At 39.8% G+C, this 18117-nt stretch overlaps 1 protein-coding gene across 1 annotated transcript in view; it reads left to right on the top strand.

The window, feature by feature from the left end:
• The first annotated feature begins 263 nt into the window (after window positions 1–263).
• Window positions 264–18117, top strand: part of LOC128129146 (uncharacterized) — a 36833-nt gene continuing 18979 nt past the window's right edge. The window contains exon 1 of the mRNA XM_052767814.1: window positions 264–467. Within this exon, the coding sequence (XP_052623774.1) occupies window positions 264–467 (204 nt within the window). The remainder of the gene's footprint in view (window positions 468–18117) is intronic.

The raw sequence follows: 18117 nt of genomic DNA, 5'->3' as shown, positions 1-18117 counted from the left end.
TATTTAATAAAAGCTTCTGGAGGAAATTGAACACTATGATTAAACCTGGGCAATTATGTAGTCATATTAGGGATGAATATAGCATGATCAACTATATTTATTCAGAATATGACCAACATGTGTTCGGGAGTAATCACAGCGGGAAATGAATCCACAAGCCTACCCCACTCTCCAATAACTCTAGGGAAACCAAACACAAATAATTAAAAATACTATGAGAGTAATTAAAATATGACTTATATATGCACTCTCGTGTAGTCAGTATGGTTGGTTTCCACCACCCTGGTGATCCCTACTTTCCCAATCAGGGAAATAACGGACGGCTAGAGGAATCCGACGAGGAACCTGAAGAGGAGCCTGAAGAGGGACCTGCGGAACCCGTGGCAGACGATGGTGAAGAAGAGTTTGGTGACGAAAACGATGGTGATTCGGACACAAAGTCCGAAGTCATCAACCCACCATACCCAGTGAGGGTGCCGACTCACCGAATGGGCCCGAGTGGCCCTACACCTCCTTGGGGTATCGACATTTGGAGATGGAGCAGGCAACAGGGACAACGACCCCCGTTTGGCATGGAACGTGAGTTCTATGACTTGAGGGAGGGAGGACCGGCTGTAACGCCCGTAGATCCGGGCTAGTCAATTTAGAGACGATAAGCATCAAAAATGACTTTTTTATGGAAGATTATTTAGAAGGATTAATCTTAACTAAGATATAGTATATGTTACAAGGATTCCGTACATATAAAGAACGCCGGAATCCGAGTTATAACGAAGAAGTTATGACCTGTCGAAGTTTCGCGACAGAACCGGCACGACACAGCGCGACGTAAATAGTGAATTTACGTTAGAGCGATATTCGGCCTTAGCGATCTAAATGAAATTCATAGAATACGTTAAACCGAGAGCGTGCATAAAAAGAACGTCTAAATCTGACTTCGTATGAGGAAGTTATGATTTTTCGAAGTTTCAGCATTAGCACAATGTAGCCAAAAGTTCGAATATGAGATCGAGTGATTTCTAGCCGAAACGATCTAAACGAGAATCGAAGATCTCATTGATAGTAGTCCAACGGTAAAAAGACAGACAAAAACGGACATCATACGAAGAAGTTATGGATTTCTAACGGAGTTTTCCTGTCCCGGCCTACTAAAAATAATATAATAAAAGTATAATAAAAATAAAGTCAAAATTAGCCAACGAAGTCTAAACGAGAGTTGTAGCGCATAATCTCACCTACACGTGGATATAAAGAATATCGAAAACGGAGTTCGTATGCGAAATTTATGAATTTCTGAAGTTTGGGGTGCGAAACTCCAAACTGTCAGAGTTCACGACGTGAATACAATGTTCATGACTTGAACTCAGTATTTATGACTTCTGGAGCCTGACAGACGCAAGTGGCGATGACACACCTGATGACTATTGAACTCACGACGTGAATATTTGAGATTCACGACGTGAATCCAGAAAAATGGCCCTATAAATAGAAATCAAGGGTCAACCGATTTTGGTTGCTCCATCTCTTCTCTCTCACTCCCGATACTCTCTATAAGCCATCTTTTAACCCCCCGGAGCCCCGGTATCATCCCGAGACCCGAAGCGAGTCCTGAAGCCCGAAGATCCCGAGAAGAAAAGAGTTTCCGAGCTGAAGCTCTGCCCGCGAGAAGTCCGGTGTGTGAAGAGATCACCGTTTCACCGAAGGATACTACTTCTACAAGCCGTAGTGCTGCCCGATCATCTTCTGATCAAGTGAGTGTGTAGTCACTTTTTTCTAACACATAAATATAAAGTATTTGCTATGAAATACGTGCTATGTGTATAATATATTGTTGTTTATTTGAGATGATTTTGGAATGGATGAATTATATAAGTTTTAATGAGTTAAACAATATATGTATTTTGTATCTAAAAATATGTTGGGTAGAACATGGGTAGATGAGGTTGTTGGTAGGTGATAAAAGATGGGTTGGACCATGAGATAAAAGGATAAAGAGATAACTTGTTTTAGATCTGGATGTATGGATCAGATCAGGAGGTTAGTTTTAGATTCGAGAGTATGGATCAGATCAAGAGGTTAGTTTTAGATCCGAGAGTATGGATCAAATCAAGATGTTAGTTTTAGATCCGGGAATATGGATTAGGTAATGAGGCAAATTTAAGATCCGGGAGTACGAATTATGTATTTTTGAACTACGTGTTCATTCGATAAGGTATCATGTGTATAGTCCCTTTTAGGAACGTGATTTTAATAAGAGTATTGATTAAAGTATGAAATATACATATGTATGTGAAGTATTTGTTATTGTCCAAAATACGTGTTAGATATATTTGATGATATACAACGTGCGACTCAGATATGGTTCAATATGTGTTAAGATGTGTATATATGATATCATTACTTAAAACCTTGTGTTAAGTATACACTAGTTGGCGTTGCCTAAACGGAGATAGTATCAAAAATTGATTATAGGCATTGTAGGATTGCCTAGTGATGGGTTAAGACTTAAATAGTGATGTTTAGTTCAATTAAGATTGGACTTTGGGTAGTCTCTTATTAAGAGTACGTGTGGGGTGAGATTGATGATCGGTGGAGTACGTCCTACGTACAGAAGTACATTTTATGTACGAAGTCCTTTTCAAAGCTTTGTGTCTTGGGTGCTGCTTGCGCCAGGGTACTATTATGTTCTCGGGTACGAGACTTTCGCATACCAGAGTACTATAATGTGCCAGAAGTACTATCATGTACAAAGTCTTTTTGACTATTTTGTGTGTCGGTTACAGGAACGTACGGGAGTACTCTAGTAGTATTTCCCCATACTTTTATTTTGAGAGAGCTTTGGAGTCAGCGTTTCTTTTATGAAGTGATCGACCGAGATTCATATGTCAGTGTTTTATTTTACGAAATAATTAAGGGAACTTCGTAGACTGCCTAATAAAGTGTCGGTAATAGACCACTGCTACGTATGTCTGGTGTTATATTGCTGGATAGGGTGCGTCTGGCGGTGAAATACCTCATGTATTCAGTCCACTACTAGGCAAAGTTCGATGCTGGATAGGGAGAGTCTAGAGGTATAATACCTCATGATAGTTGGACCACTCCTAGGCATTGTTATCTAGATAACTACCCCTGACTTAATTGTCTTGTGGTTCTTTCTTTTACGAACGAATGTTCGTGGTGAAACTTATTCCTTTCCCCTCATTTGATGTCTTTATTGATCCTCGTTTGCTGCCAGGGAATTTCCGAAGCAGCTTCGTCAGTTGTTGTTCATATCGATTCCTTAGGCTAGATCTCGTAAGATCATTGTATAGGGTCAGTGTGTGGGGATCGACAGGATGGGATAGATTGTTTTAGAAATATTATTTATATGTGTTAATAATATTAGTGGTTTTTCAGGATCGAGATATACATTATTATCACGTGGTTTGAACTAAGAGCTTTCGTACTCTGTGTTCCTTAGGTGATTGAGTTTACTAGGGATATTTGAACTAAGTGTTCACTAGATGTTTTTGAACTAAGTGTTCATTAGGTGTTTTTGAACTAAGTGTTCATTAGGTGTTTTTGAACTAGGTGTTCATTAGGTATTATTGAACTGAGTGTGTTCAATGGGTGTTCTTGAACTAGGTGTTTATTAATTATTTTGAACTGCGTGTTCACCAGAGGTGATCTATGAACCATGGCAGCACTAGACTTTGTGCCAATTCCTTAGGGCAATTCTTAGGAATGAATGGGAGAAGGGTAATCGGTTCTTAGGGTAAATCTTTAAGAAATAAATGAAGATAATGGGGGTGGGTAATTGGATTGATTGCTTGATAAGTGAATATAATAATTATATTATTGTGGGTTGAAAACCCTATATGCTCACCAGGCTCCTAAGCCGGACCCTCTCAGTTTTCTTTATATTACTGTAACACCCAAAGTTTTGACGGTCAAGAAAGGAAAGAAAACCCTAACTTTAAGGGGAGACTCGGCGAGTCCAAGGAGGAACTCGGCGAGTCCGAGCGGGATCCGGGTCGAGGAGTAAGTGACCGACTCGGCGAGTCGGACAAGGGGACTCGGCGAGTCTGATCTGTGCGAGGAAAACCCTAAATTTGGGACTTGGGGCCTATTTAAGCGTCTAATTCTCTCCCCTAGGGTTCCTTTACTGCCTCTTTCACCCAGAACATCGAACCCTAAGCCCCATTGTTGCCCATTCAAGCTTCCAAGCCATCTTTGAGTGATTTGAAGGAAGAAGAAGAAGGGGAATCATTGAAGCTTCAAGGATTGGCCTTAGATCTGAAGATTGGGGGAACTTTCTGAGTTATTGAAGGTATTAAGTCGTTTCCCTCCTTTAGATCTATTTTGGTTGTGAGTTTAGGGGCTTTTTAGCCATGATTAAGTTGTCCATTTGAGTTAGAAGCCGGATCTGGAGTTGCTACTTCAGATCTAAGCATATTTTGGTCTTAGAAAGCATAAAGTATCAGCCCTTGAGTTGATTATGGAGCCTCTTTGCCTTAAACCCTAGTTTATTGTGTATTTAGCCTAGATCTCCTTCTCTACACGTAAAGTTTGCAACTTTACGTGAGGAATAGGCTTGGGGAGGGTAGATCTACTGTTTGGAGCCCATGCATGACTCAAAAGTCCTCTGCATGTATGTAGATCTGAATGAACTCGACGAGTCCTTTGAGTAGACTCGGCGAGTAGCATGAAGGTTAGGAGGAACTCGACGAGTGGGATGAACAGCTCGTCGAGTCGATGAAGTTGGGCAGGAACTCGACGAGTTTGAAGAACAACTCAGCGAGTTGGTTGAAGATTACCTTGGACTCGGCGAGTCTGTTCTTGGACTCGGCGAGTCAGGTCGTGTGACAACCCAAGTTGTTCCGTTACATTTCCCCGTTACCGTTAACGTAATATTCCAGTTTATAAAAGTTCCGTTAATTAGAGGTCGTCAATTAAATAAACATTTCATTTGTTTATATTTAAGATGCCGTTAAGTCATGATAAAAGGAAATAAAAACACATAACACACATTTCCATTTAATTGGAAAAAGTTAGTTTTTATTATTACGACCACTAAATCGGGTGCGACCAAAAGCCTCGTATAACGACAGTATCGGGTAGATTCCCACTGAGCTCCAACTCCCACCCATATATAAAGGGGAGTAAACCCCATTTGGAGACTTTTTACACTCTCTCTCTATACTCTCTCTCTAGACTCGTTTTCGACCCGAATCCGCAACCAAACACTTCCAAATCGTAAGTCCGCTTACCCTAGCTTATTCTAAACATTATGATTCGTGTTTATAGCTTAAAATTGGACCATTTAAGCTGTTGAAAAGGAGTTCACGGCCTAAGCTCCTCCTTAGGCCGTAAACACCTTAAATGAGGCCAAAATGACCCCAAAATGTCCCTAAAGGCTTTGAAATAAATTAATGGATTAGCCTAGGAGTGTTTAAACATTAAATCACATGGTTTTAAGGGGTAAAAGAGAGTTTATGGCCCAGGCATATGCCAAGGCCGTAAACACCTCTTAAACATATTAAAATGCCCCAAAAACACTCCTAAAGCACCCTTGGACTTAATACATAAATTAGGGGCTTATCCTTTTGGGTTTAGATCATCCAAACACAAGGAAATGGGGGATTAAAGGGAGTTTACGGCCCAAGCATGTACCAAGGCCGTAAACACCCCCAAACATGCCCAAATGTTAGCTTTTATTCCCCTAAATGGCCTCACACCTTATTATAAATTACTAGAAGTGATATAAGGGCTTGAAACTTCACTAAACTCAAAGGATAAGAGTTTACGGCCGTAAACTCCCTTAGGAGTTGTCCCTGGGCCGTAAACTCCATTAAGATGCCCTTTAAGACCTTAAACTCATTCATACTATATAGTTTTGGACCTAGAATAATTCCATGAACAAGTTAGAAGCCTTAAAACACACTAGAACCCCTCACCATGAGTTTACGGCCGTAAACTCATGGTGAGATGTCCCTGGGCCGTAAACATAGCTTTGGGAGTTTACTCTCGGGTAGTAAACTCCATTCCTAAGCCATACACACCTTTAGACGCTACCGGGACACCCAAACACTTAACCAAAGTGTTTTCCGCTCCTTTGAGTGCGTATACTTATTTAATTAGTATTAAATATACTAATTGTATGTGAACATATGTTATCATATGTTAAATAGGTCATTGAGTGTGTTCGAGTCCTTACGTGACACCGAACGCCCAAACGGCACCTTCGTCGGACCTACTTATGCCAGGTGAGTTCATACCCCTGAATGAACCTTTTAAATGTTTTTACATGTTTTATAGGGGGGAATACAAGTTAAACATGCCAGTTATCATATCAATCACATGTGATTGATAACCCGCATGCTCAAGATTTTACCACTGTACACTGTTTTACCGAATAGGATACTATAATGGTTTTCAAGAAGGTTTTCAATTGTTTCAAAACTCTTACTTATACTGTTTTATCTAAATTCATTTTAAACTGGTTTATAAAGTTTCCAAAAGACTTCTAAAGGCTTTCAAACTTATTTTATCAAAGAATACCAAATGTGATTTTCCCTGAGTATAAAGGTTTTTACAAGGTTTTCATCAAAGTTCTCTTTCACGTCGTATACATTTACTTGTTAGTTACTGCTGCTTCGCTTTTACTTATTTAAAAATCCTACTTGACAACGCATTCCCTTCGTGATACGCTTATACCGGTTATTGTCTCTATATCGCTTATACTTGTAGTCGCTTACACTTGTTAGATGCTTTTACTTCACCAGTTGTCGTTTCCACTTTGTGATACACTTATACTTGGTACACTTATACCTCACGATTCGGTTATTCCACACTGTATGATTTCACACCACGATGATACGTTTCCACTTGATACAGACTTAGTCGTAGTTAGATGTATGTCTGCACTTGTATAGGTACATATAAATAATGATTGAAGGACTTAGGAAGGTTCGTCCGCCCTATTTCCTTTTCTTCATTGAGATGTGGTCTGGTGGGATCGGATGGCCGTCCGAAGGTCGTTTGGTTCATTAGTTATATATTATGTATACAAGTATGGACATACAGGAATGCTCTAGTCCGTTCAGTTAAGAGTCTCTACCTCTAGTCTACACTTACATTAGAAACACATTACCCACTATTTGGAAGTCTCTACCTCTAGTTCAGCACTTACACACTACCCACTATTTGGAAGTCTCTACCCACTATTTGGGATGCATCTTCAGGACACAGCCTTCTCCGTCGTCTAGTTGGTAACCAGAGTCTCCTATAGGGAGAGCGGACATTGTGTGTATAGATCTATACAGGATTGACACCCCCGCACCCTGACTGCTAGCTACAGTCCACGGCCTACCAAGCCAATGGATGACAAATATCATATTTTAGATGCTTGTAGGGCGCCTGATACTCTAGTCAGTATGATTACGAGTATCCCAGGTTACCTTATAACTCATTGGCCTTAAGGTAACGGTATTTCACCGGCAATTTACACTGTATGTTGGTAACTCATTTTCAGAGTCACACTGTTTTGACCTTACAAGACGTATCTTTCATTTGATACAGTCTGGGGTCTGTATTCACTATTTTGACCTTACAAGACGTATCTTTCATTTGATACTGTCTGGGGTCTGTATTCACTGTTTTGACCTTACAAGACGTATCTTTCATTTGATACTGTCTGGGGTCTGTATTCACTGTTTTGACCTTACAAGACGTATCTTTCATTTGATACTGTCTGAGGTCTGTATTCACTGTTTTAGACCTTACCAGCTGTACCTTTCATTTGGTGCCTTCTGGGGTCCGTGTCTCCATTTGTTAGATTGAACCGGGCGTGTGGTTTGTTCCATACTTTCTTGGAGTCTATGATTCCTTTGCCTTAGTCAGCAGTCCTCACTGCTGAGGCATATGTATTTCCCTGATGTCTCTTGCTTTCTTAATAATCAAATTCAGTATTTTGATTATGATAGTAATTAAGGGAAAACTACTTTTTACCACATAACACTGACCAGTCTTGGTAGAAGGCTACTTTTATTAAAGAAAATATAGGATTTTCTAGAAAGAACTCTAATACACAGTAAACACTTAAACTACCACTTATTAAAGTTATTTGATTGAAACGTCACTAAATGCTTATGAACTCACCAACATTTGTAAAAATGCTGATACTCGTTTTTCAAGTAACTTGTATTCTCAGGTTAGCATTAGATAGGTACATTCCAGGAGCCGTTGATGAAGATAGCTTAGTACCACGCTGTATTTATTCTATTACTTGTATTACTTTGATGTATTGTAATGTAACCGTGTAAAACTATTACTATTAATGCAATGTTTTGTTGTACTTTGATTACTATAATGCATGTGTTGTGATACTTGACATGACGTCATCCACCCCAGAACGTTTCCGCCGTTCCGGTTTTGGGGTGTGACAGATTGGTATCAGAGCATTGTTTATAGTGAGCTAAGTATATCAATTCATAAAAGATATACAACCTATAAATACAAAGGGATAAAACACTCTGACCAAGAATTATACTTTAAAATATAACCATATTTTACCAAAGTATAATAACATCCAAAATCTAAGCACTCGAACACAAGTATCACAAGAACAACAATAATAAAAGTCTTCGGATGTTGAGCATTACCGTCAAACCTGGGCAGTTATCTCGTCGTAAGCTGGAATAAATGTAACCTGATCAACTACATTTATTTGAGATGCGATGAACGTGTGCTTGGGAGTGATAGTGGTGTTGCAACAGGTCTGAAACTTACCAAATAGGGATGCTAGAGCCAAGCATAAAGTTTAAAATACTATAGGAGTATTTTGGAATACTAAAAGATTCACACTAATCCCATAATCATATTCAGAAAATAAGAAACACAAACAAGAAATTAAAATACCATAGGGGTATTTTAGGATACATAGACAACCCTGTGTGAAGAACTAAAAAGATCCTTATTGATATACCTACAACTACAGTGGGTACACTCCCAATGTTATGTATAATAAGGATCCCATAGGCTAAGAATGTGTGGTTTCGCCCTACTTCCTTTTCCTCGTTGGGATGAGGATATAGAGTAGTATCATATATTCGAAGGCCTATCGGATCTAAGCTATATATGATTTGTATACCATGTGTAATCATAGCAGGACTCGATATGGATCATCCAGTGAAATGTTAATAATCTATTAGGATTCTTTAGACATTTCCATTCTTGCACGAACCCCGTAGAAAACCCTATCCACTCCAGTGCTTGACAGAAGAGTTGAGTCCGACCCCGATGAAGTTCATTGAGAAGATTTCCAGCTCGGAAACGAATGAACTAGGTCGAGACTATTGAATTCACCAAGTGCCTATATCTTTTAGGGACATCGGTAAGAAATTTGCCTAAACTTCGGAGATTCTCGATCATCCATCATGAAGTGATGACACCCAGAGTCGGAATCAGGAGGAAGGCGGAGTAGAAATTCAATATGTCCATATGAGGAGAGAACCCTAGGTAACTACCCTGTTGGGTCGTATTTTGTGTTGCGTCTATTCGGCTCGTTATCTAGTCCAATATGTATCTCCGGTATGGGCCTGTCCATCCGTGAGTTTTGTAGGGTTTAGTATAAATAGATGCTTGCATGCATCCTAGAACAGAAGGACGATCAGTAACGATTAGAGATTTATTGTTCAACAAATTTATCGTTCTTGTTTTGTAACCCTAGAATCCTCTACAGTGGAAGTTCTTAGTCGAGCTCTACTGAGGATCGAGTAATCTAATCATTCGACACATCTTGATTCATACTTGTGTTTTGTTTATTGTTTTTACGTTCATCACATACTTGTTACAAAGATCTAATCGATCAAAGAGTTAATTAATAACTCATCAATTGGTATCAGAGCAGGAGGCTGTGTAATTCATACACATCTTTTCTGTGAAAGAGTTTGCGATTAGGGTTATTCCGCATTAACTAATAATTATTGAGCCGTCATTCCATTATTGACGTAACTCAGCATTTATTTGTTTGCCCTAATATTAAATATTACAAGTCTGATCTTTCAAACAAGTTAAAAACGATCAAGCATGGACGAGTCACAATCTAATCCCATTAACATCTCTAACAGCATTGGATCAACGACGAAGATTCCTATTCTTTACACCCAGGATTACGAAGTCTGGGCATATCACTTTGAAGATTATGTCATCGGGTCGGAAGACAATGGATACCTTATTTGGGAAGCAATCGTTTCTGGACCATTTGCTCACTCTGGAACGTTAAAAATCATTAAAACTCAGAAAGAGTACAATGATATGTTAAAGGACATAAAGGATGTTGCTCAAGACGAAAAGGAAAAGTTTCAATGCAACATGAAAGCATTGAGACTGATTCGATTCGCTCTGCAATCAGATACATTCAGGCTAGTGAGTTCATGCAGCACTGCTAAAGAAATATGGGACAGGCTGCGAGAGCTATATTCCACAGATGAAGATTTGGAGCATTCTATTCAGACCTTGTTCTTTTCTGAGTTTGGTGAATTTAAGCAGAATTCTGATGAAACTTTTACTCAGACGTTCGATCGCTTCAATCATCTTCTTAGCAAGATGATCAAACACGATATAGAAAGGAAGTTGATTGAACAAAAAGTAACCTTTTTGAATGGCCTTAGATCCGAGTGGAGAGCGGTTGTGTCCACTGTTAAAGCTCATGAGCAATTTAAATCTTATTTGTTGGCAAAGTTGGTGGGGATTTTGAAATCCCAAGAAAAGATTGTTTTGCAAGAGAAAAATGTGGTCTCCAGTTTTGGGTCCTTGGCCCTCTTGTCCAAAAGCAAAAGTGTGGTAGAAGATGAAGATCTCAACTTAGAAGACTATGATCTTACTTCTGAAGACTATGCAATGATGGTGTCGAATCTAAAGAGGTTCATTAAGAAAAGGTTCCCTACCAATAAGAACCGAAATTGGCAGGGAAGCTACAGTTTTGAAAAGGTTAGGGAGGAACCGAAGACAAAGGAACCAAAGAAAGAGGCGAAAGTTGAAGGAGATTCAGGTGTGAACTGCTACTACTGTGGAGGAAAGAACCACTATGCCAAAGACTGCGTTCTAAAGAAAATGGCAGAGAAGGATGAGGAGAAAGATGAAGAAGCTGTGTTGATGAAAAGGCTGGAAGAGATCAAGAGAAAGAAAGCTACTGCTAACCCTTCAATGAATGCTTTAATTGTGCAGGGTTCGGCAGCGGATGATGAGTTCGGTGGCGTGCAGGTCTGGTCAACCGACTCAGAGGATGATGAGGCCAGGAAGCCATCTCATGGAAAGGCATACATTGCAAAAGGTGAAGAAAGTGGTGGGAAGTGGTTGATGGTGACAGATGTATCTCAAATGAGGGGATACAATACGGATGGTGGGAATGAAGAATCCAAGGAGCGAGAGGACCTATGCTTCACAGCTAAACCTCTCAGCGTGCAGATCAATGAGTTAGATGAATTAATCAAGAAGGTACAATCCGTTTTTGTTTCATTAAAAGTGCCACAAAATTCGTATGAAAAAGAATTAAAAAGCTTAAATTCAAGAATCTCAAATCTAGATAGCAATTTAACTCAAACACGGGTCACCAATTCTAACCTAACTGACCAAATAAGCAGGGTGTCTTCCAAGAGTGAGGAATGGAGGATGTGGATAGAGCTGAAGGAGTCGGAGCTGATTAAATCCAAAGATGAAAACATTTATTTGCAAAGAGACAATTTAAAACTTTTGAAACAAAGAAATGTCTTTTGTTTGATTGCTAAACGTCTTTATGCTAACATCACTCAACTTCATCTGAACTGTGAAATAGGGCAGAAAATTCATCGCATGATTTTGCCCTTCCTTGAATTTAAGGAAGATGAAATCGACGCTGAAGCATATAATTGTGAAAGTGTAGTTTCGTCTGATGATGTGAATCTGACTTATATGTATGGTCTGGACAAAATCGAATCTTTTAAAAAGTCCAAGGACCATAAGGACATGTTGAAAAACCTTTTGGATGAAAACGATAAACTGAAACTAAGGACCGAAACCATACAAAAGTTTGACTCATTGAATGCCAACTTGAGCTCAGAAAATAAAATTGATGTTGAAAACGCGTCTGAGCTCAATGAGGATGATGATATGAGTGAAATTTCTGTAGAGGATGAAGTCGACTGTTCTGAGTTTGTCAAGAGCGAACCCGAAAACCACAAAAATCTTATTTCCGAAAATTCTGTGGAGTTCGCTCGTTTATCCCAAAACAAGTCCCTGATTCTTGAAGAAAAGGTCGTGGTGTACCAAAAGGTGAGAACAACACCAAATCAGGTGTATAAGGTCACAGGAGTAACCGAACATCAGACAGCCGAACTCACGGCCATAGTAAACGAAGATAATGCGGATGGCTGTGATGAATTTTTCTGGTCTACTCCTATAGATAATGCAGACGAAACCGTTGGTCTGTCAGAGCGAACGTCCTGGAAAACCAAAGGTAGATATGTGCCAGAGCCACTAAACAAGCCTGACAACTTCGATGTGCCAAGTACCAGTGGTGCAAAAGAAGTTCCTGTAGAAGAAGTCACTCCTTCAAGCGAAACACCATATGTTCAAAGTGAACCAGCTGGCAAAAAGCAAAAGCAAAAAGCCAACATCCACTGACAGCCGAAGCAAGTAAAGAATCAAAAGCAGCAAAGGAATCTGAGATACAAAAAGAATCTCTTAGAGCGAAAACAGTTCTGGCGATCTCAAAACGCCCATTTTTCTGATCATGACAGAAAGTCAGAGAAAAGAGCAGTCAGACCGCAAGAAAGTAATAACAACCGAAGGGAAAGGTTCGGTTCAGAGAATATCAGCTACCGAAAGCATAGGTTCGGTTCCGAGAGCAAAAGCTACCAAGGTTCTAGGTTCGGTCCCACTAATGACCAAAAACAAAAGAGTCACTTAGAACCTCAAGTCAAGAAAACTTCCCAGTCTAAATTCTCTCATTCTAATTCTTCTCAACCCCATTCTAAATCCAATTCTGTTCAAACTCAAAATCCAAAATCTTCAACAAATTTGAAAGGAAAATCGAAGGTTTCCTCAGTCAAGAATGATCAAAAGCATTCCAAGGCCCAAACGCCTGAACCTGAATCCAAACCGACTGTAACACATCCCAACAAAATTAAAGTTTTCATTATTAAGAAGAAAGATGAAACAACTTTAATAAAAAGAACATATCTTGTTGACATTTCTCTTACTATTCCTGTTCCTGTGAAAGGCTCACGTGGACCCAAGAAACTTTGGGTTCCTAAATATGCTTGATTTTTGCAGGTTATCAGTGACGAGCAGTTCGACGAAGAATGGTATATTGACAGTGGCTGCTCACATCACATGACAGGAAGGAAGGAAGAGCCGAGGGAATTCTGATCTCTTCCAAATGGCGGGAATGTCAAGTTCGGGAACAACTCATACGGCACAATGAAAGGTTATGGGATGATAACAAATGGAGACTTCACAATTAGAAAGGTTGCATATGTTGAAGGACTACATCATAACCTCATCAGTGTATCTCAACTTTTTGGAGGCACCGGTCTTAAAGTTTCGTTTGATGATGAGGGTTCGGAAATAATAGAGAAGAAAACAAAAAGAGTGATTCTCAAATCAGAGCGCAAAGGCGAAATGTTTCCTCTCAATCTCAAACCTATCAAAGGAAATCCAGCTATCTATCTGTTATCCAAAGCACATTCTGACGAAAGCTGGCTGTGGCACCGAAGGCTCTCCCATCTCAATTTCAAGGATATCAACAAACTTGTCACAGGAGGCCATGTTCGGGGTCTTCCATTGCTCAAGTTTGATCGAGAACATTTGTGTGCTGCATGTGAAATGGGGAAGTAGATTCGTCAAAGTCACCCATCCATAATAAACACTAAATTCGTTGAACCACTTGAGTTAATTCACATTGACTTATGTGGTCCATCTTCTATCGAAAGCATTGGCGGTAGCAAGTATATTCTTGTTATTGTTGATGACTTTTCACGTTTTACATGGGTGTTCTTTCTGAAGCACAAATCTGAGGCAACTCTCAAGCTAAAGATGTTTATCAAGCAGGTTGAAGTGCAGCTGAGGAAAGTCATTTGCAACATCAGAAGCGACAATGGGCTGAAGTTCAAGAATAAAGAATTTGAAGACTTTTTAGCAGAAAAAGGAACCAGTCACAACTTCTCAGCTCCCTACACTCCTCAACAAAACGGGATTGTCGAAAGACGAAACCGATCCTTGTGTGAGGCGGCCCGAACCATGCTAAGTTTCGCTTCTCTACCTTTATATTTCTGGGCTGATGCTATTGTTGCGGCTTGTTTTACGCAGAACAGATCCTATCTCAATAAGCGTGTCACTCTTACTCCTTATGAGGTCATCAACAACAGGAAGCCAAACGTCAAATTCTTCCACGTATTCGGCTCACGATGCTTTATCTTCAATTCTAAAGAACATCGTAACAAGTTCGACGTAAAAGCCGATGAAGGGATTTTTCTGGGATACTCTCTCACTTCGAAAGCCTACAGGGTTTTAAACAAGCATCCGAGGAAGATTGAAGAAACGTATTATGTGACTTTCGATGACAGCTATGTCAAGAAGCTGAAGGCCACGGAAGAATCAGTTGGAGAAATCTTCTCTCAAACAGGCCAAGTCACAACCTCGATTGCAAATTTGTTTGAGCAATTTGTGGAGTTATTTGATGAACCGGAGAAGGCTACTCTCTCCGAAGCCAATGCAGCAGACAACAAAGTTGACCATTTGAAGCAAATTGTCGATGACGCTGCCAAACGACTGGGTGAAGGAGAATCAGTTCCAAATAAACCTTCTCAGCAAGGTGCTTCAGTTGAGGGGGAGAATCCATCTTCTTCAAAACAGTCAAGTTCATAAGTTGAGGGGGAGAACTCTTCTCCAGCTGCTCCCGAAAGCTCTACTGCACCCGAAGGTACTGTAGCTCCCGAAAGTTCTACTGCACCCGAAGGTACTATACCTCCCGAAAGCTCAATTTCACCCGAAAGTCCTATAGCACCGGAAAGTCAAGATACCCCTGAAAGCTCATCAGTCGAGGGGGAGAATGCCGATATGTTTTATGACGATGATAGTCAATCCGAATTAGAAGAGATGGTAAATGCTGAATTGGATCCATCCTATGATCCAAATTACCCTTCTCTTGTCAAATGGACTAGAGATCATCCTGTTTCACAGGTTGTGGGTAATGTCTCTGAAAAGGTGTTGACCCGATCTCAACTGAAGGCAAAGCAAACATCTTTATTTTCAAAGGTAGAGTTCTGTATGTTTAACTCTTTCGTCTCAAAAGTTGAACCAAAGACAGTAAACACTGCTCTTGATCACTCTGATTGGGTTCAAGCTATGCAAGACGAACTTAATGAGTTCGAAAGAAATAAAGTTTGGCGCCTCATTCCAACTCCTCAAGATGCCTCGGTTGTTGGTCTCAAATGGGTCTTTAGAAATAAAATGGACAAGGAAGGCAATGTAATAAGAAACAAAGCTCGTCTAGTTGTGAAAGGATACTGCCAGGAGGAAGGAATCGATTATGAGGAAACATTTGCTCCTGTAGCTAGGCTGGAATCTGTTCGAATATTTCTTGCCTATGCTGCACACAAGAACTTTGAGGTCTACCAAATGGACGTGAAGTGCGCATTTCTAAATGGAGAACTTGAAGAAACGGTGTACGTGGAGCAACCTCCGAGATTCGTGAATGAAAAATACCCCAATCACTGCTATATTCTGGACAAAGCGGTATATGGACTAAAACAAGCACCTAGATCCTGGTATGAAACGCTAACTAAGTTTTTAAGGATGTCCAAATTCAAACAAGGTTCGGTTGACCCAACCTTCTTTCGTAAGAAGGAAGGTAACCACCTTATGATTGTTCAAATCTATGTCGATGATATCATCTTTGGCTCAACGAATCCTAGCTTAACAGCTGAATTCAGAAAGCTGATGGAGACTAAATTTGAAATGAGCTCAATGGGTCCTATTAACTTTTTCCTTGGCTTAAATATTAGACAGGGACCCGAAGGCATCTTTATTAACCAAGAAGCCGACACCAAGACTCTCCTTGCTAAATTCGGCATGATGGGAGACTCAAAGGTAAAAGTTCAAATGGCGTTCGACACCAAGCTCACTCCATCCTTGGATAAACCAGCAGTCGATATTACGCTATATCGCCAGATGATCAGTTCTCTAATGTACCTTACTACTAGCAGGCCTGATATAATGTTTTCTGTTTGTTACTGTGCTAGATTTCAGGCGAATCCTCGTGAACCTCATATGCTTGCAGTGAAGAACATTCTCCGGTATCTGAAACGAACTACCTCTCTCGGCTTATGGTATCCATCAAACTCAGGTTTCTTCGTTCAAGCCTACTCAGATGCAGACCTTGGAGGTTGTGGACTAGACAGGAAAAGCACCACTGGAGGCTGCCAATTCCTTGACGGGAAGTTGGTTAGCTGGCAATCAAAGAAACAGACTTGTGTATCTCTGTCTACAGCTGAAGCAGAATACATCGCAACTGCCTCCTGTACATCTCAAGTGATTTGGATCCAAAGCCAGCTCCGGGACTATGGACTCAATATGAAAAAGATCCCACTATATTGCGACTCCGAGAGTGCAATTAGGATCTGTCATAACCCAGTGCAACACTCCAAGACTAAGCACGTAGCACTGAGGTATCACTTTATTAAGGATCATGTGGAAGATGGGAACGTCGAAATTCATTTTGTTCGAACCACTGATCAACTGGCTGACATCTTCACCAAAGCTCTTCCTGAAGCTTCTTTCAACAAAATTCTACAAGGGCTAGGAATGATGGAATCGGAGTCAGTACCAAAAATTACCTCTCAAGATTAAAAGTAAGAAACGAAATAGACCGAACGTTCGGGTTCGGGTCTTGCTCTAGTGTACCGAAATAGACCGAACGCTTGGGTTCGGTTGTATCATCTGATCTTCGCCTATCACTCAAATGTAGTTTCTTTGGTTGTAAATCTTTTGTATTATTTTTCCTAATTCATTTATCTTATTGTCAAAGTTCTTTTCTTTTTCAATCTTATTTTTTTTGGCAACCGAAATAGACCGAACGCTCGGGTTTGGTTCCAAAGTTTTCTCAACCGAAATAAACCGAACGCTCGGGTTCGGTTCCAACATTTTTTTGTATAAATTTTTTTTATGTCTTATTTATTTCGATCAAAAATTCCAAAAATATTTTTTTCGTAATTCAAAAACTCCAAAAATATTTTTTTTTTTATTATTTTGGCTTTTATTTTTTATTTCATTGTGGGTAACTTATTTCACTAGCTAAGTGTCCCTAGAAACATGCTGCTGTATGTGACCAAAGCGTCATCTGATTCTGAATAAAAGCCTTACTGACTTGGTACAAACAAACCTTGTCTTCCCAATTAGGCTCTCATATTTATTCTAATCATGAGCTACCTAACTCTCTTCTCACATGAGATAAGAGTTTTCTGCTTAGTCCTTATTTTTATAGCAGAGGTACTTTGCTTTCTTTACACCATCTACATTACTTTTTCTCCATCTCATTCGTTTCACAAGCGTAACCCTTGAGACTCTCAGACATTACCACTGAGGTTTATGGTTGCACAATTTCTATGTTCATGATCTTAGCTTCGTGCCACTATGTGCTAAGTGAAACCCATAATTCAATACCTACTATGCATTGACGGTGAACAATTAACTTGCTCTAGCTTTCACTAATGAATTGACGAACTTATCCATGGGGGTACAACATGAAATCTCTATTATTCTTTTGTGTGATTCCTATGAAATTGTTAAATCCAATAACATTTCTTCCCTTGGGATCCAGTTTTAATTTTTTTTGAGATTTCACATATGTTAGTTTAACTTGCTACTTAAATTATCTCCAACCTACTTGTTCAACAGACTACACTGGTCTCACAAGTACTTCGTTCGATTTCTATCTTATATCAAGATCAGGAATTATGAATCGAAGCGAAAGCCACCCCATAAGACTAATTAAAAGAAGCCTTTCAACACTTCTTAATAAGTGTCGGATCGTTATTCAACGGGAAACCACACAAACACTTTAAAGTCTCTCTTGACTTTGAAGGAAGAGATTCGTGC

Source organism: Lactuca sativa, chromosome 9, assembly GCF_002870075.4.
Source record: "Lactuca sativa cultivar Salinas chromosome 9, Lsat_Salinas_v11, whole genome shotgun sequence".
Classification (NCBI taxonomy): Eukaryota; Viridiplantae; Streptophyta; class Magnoliopsida; order Asterales; family Asteraceae; genus Lactuca; species Lactuca sativa.
This window is presented reverse-complemented; position numbering and strand designations above follow the sequence as displayed.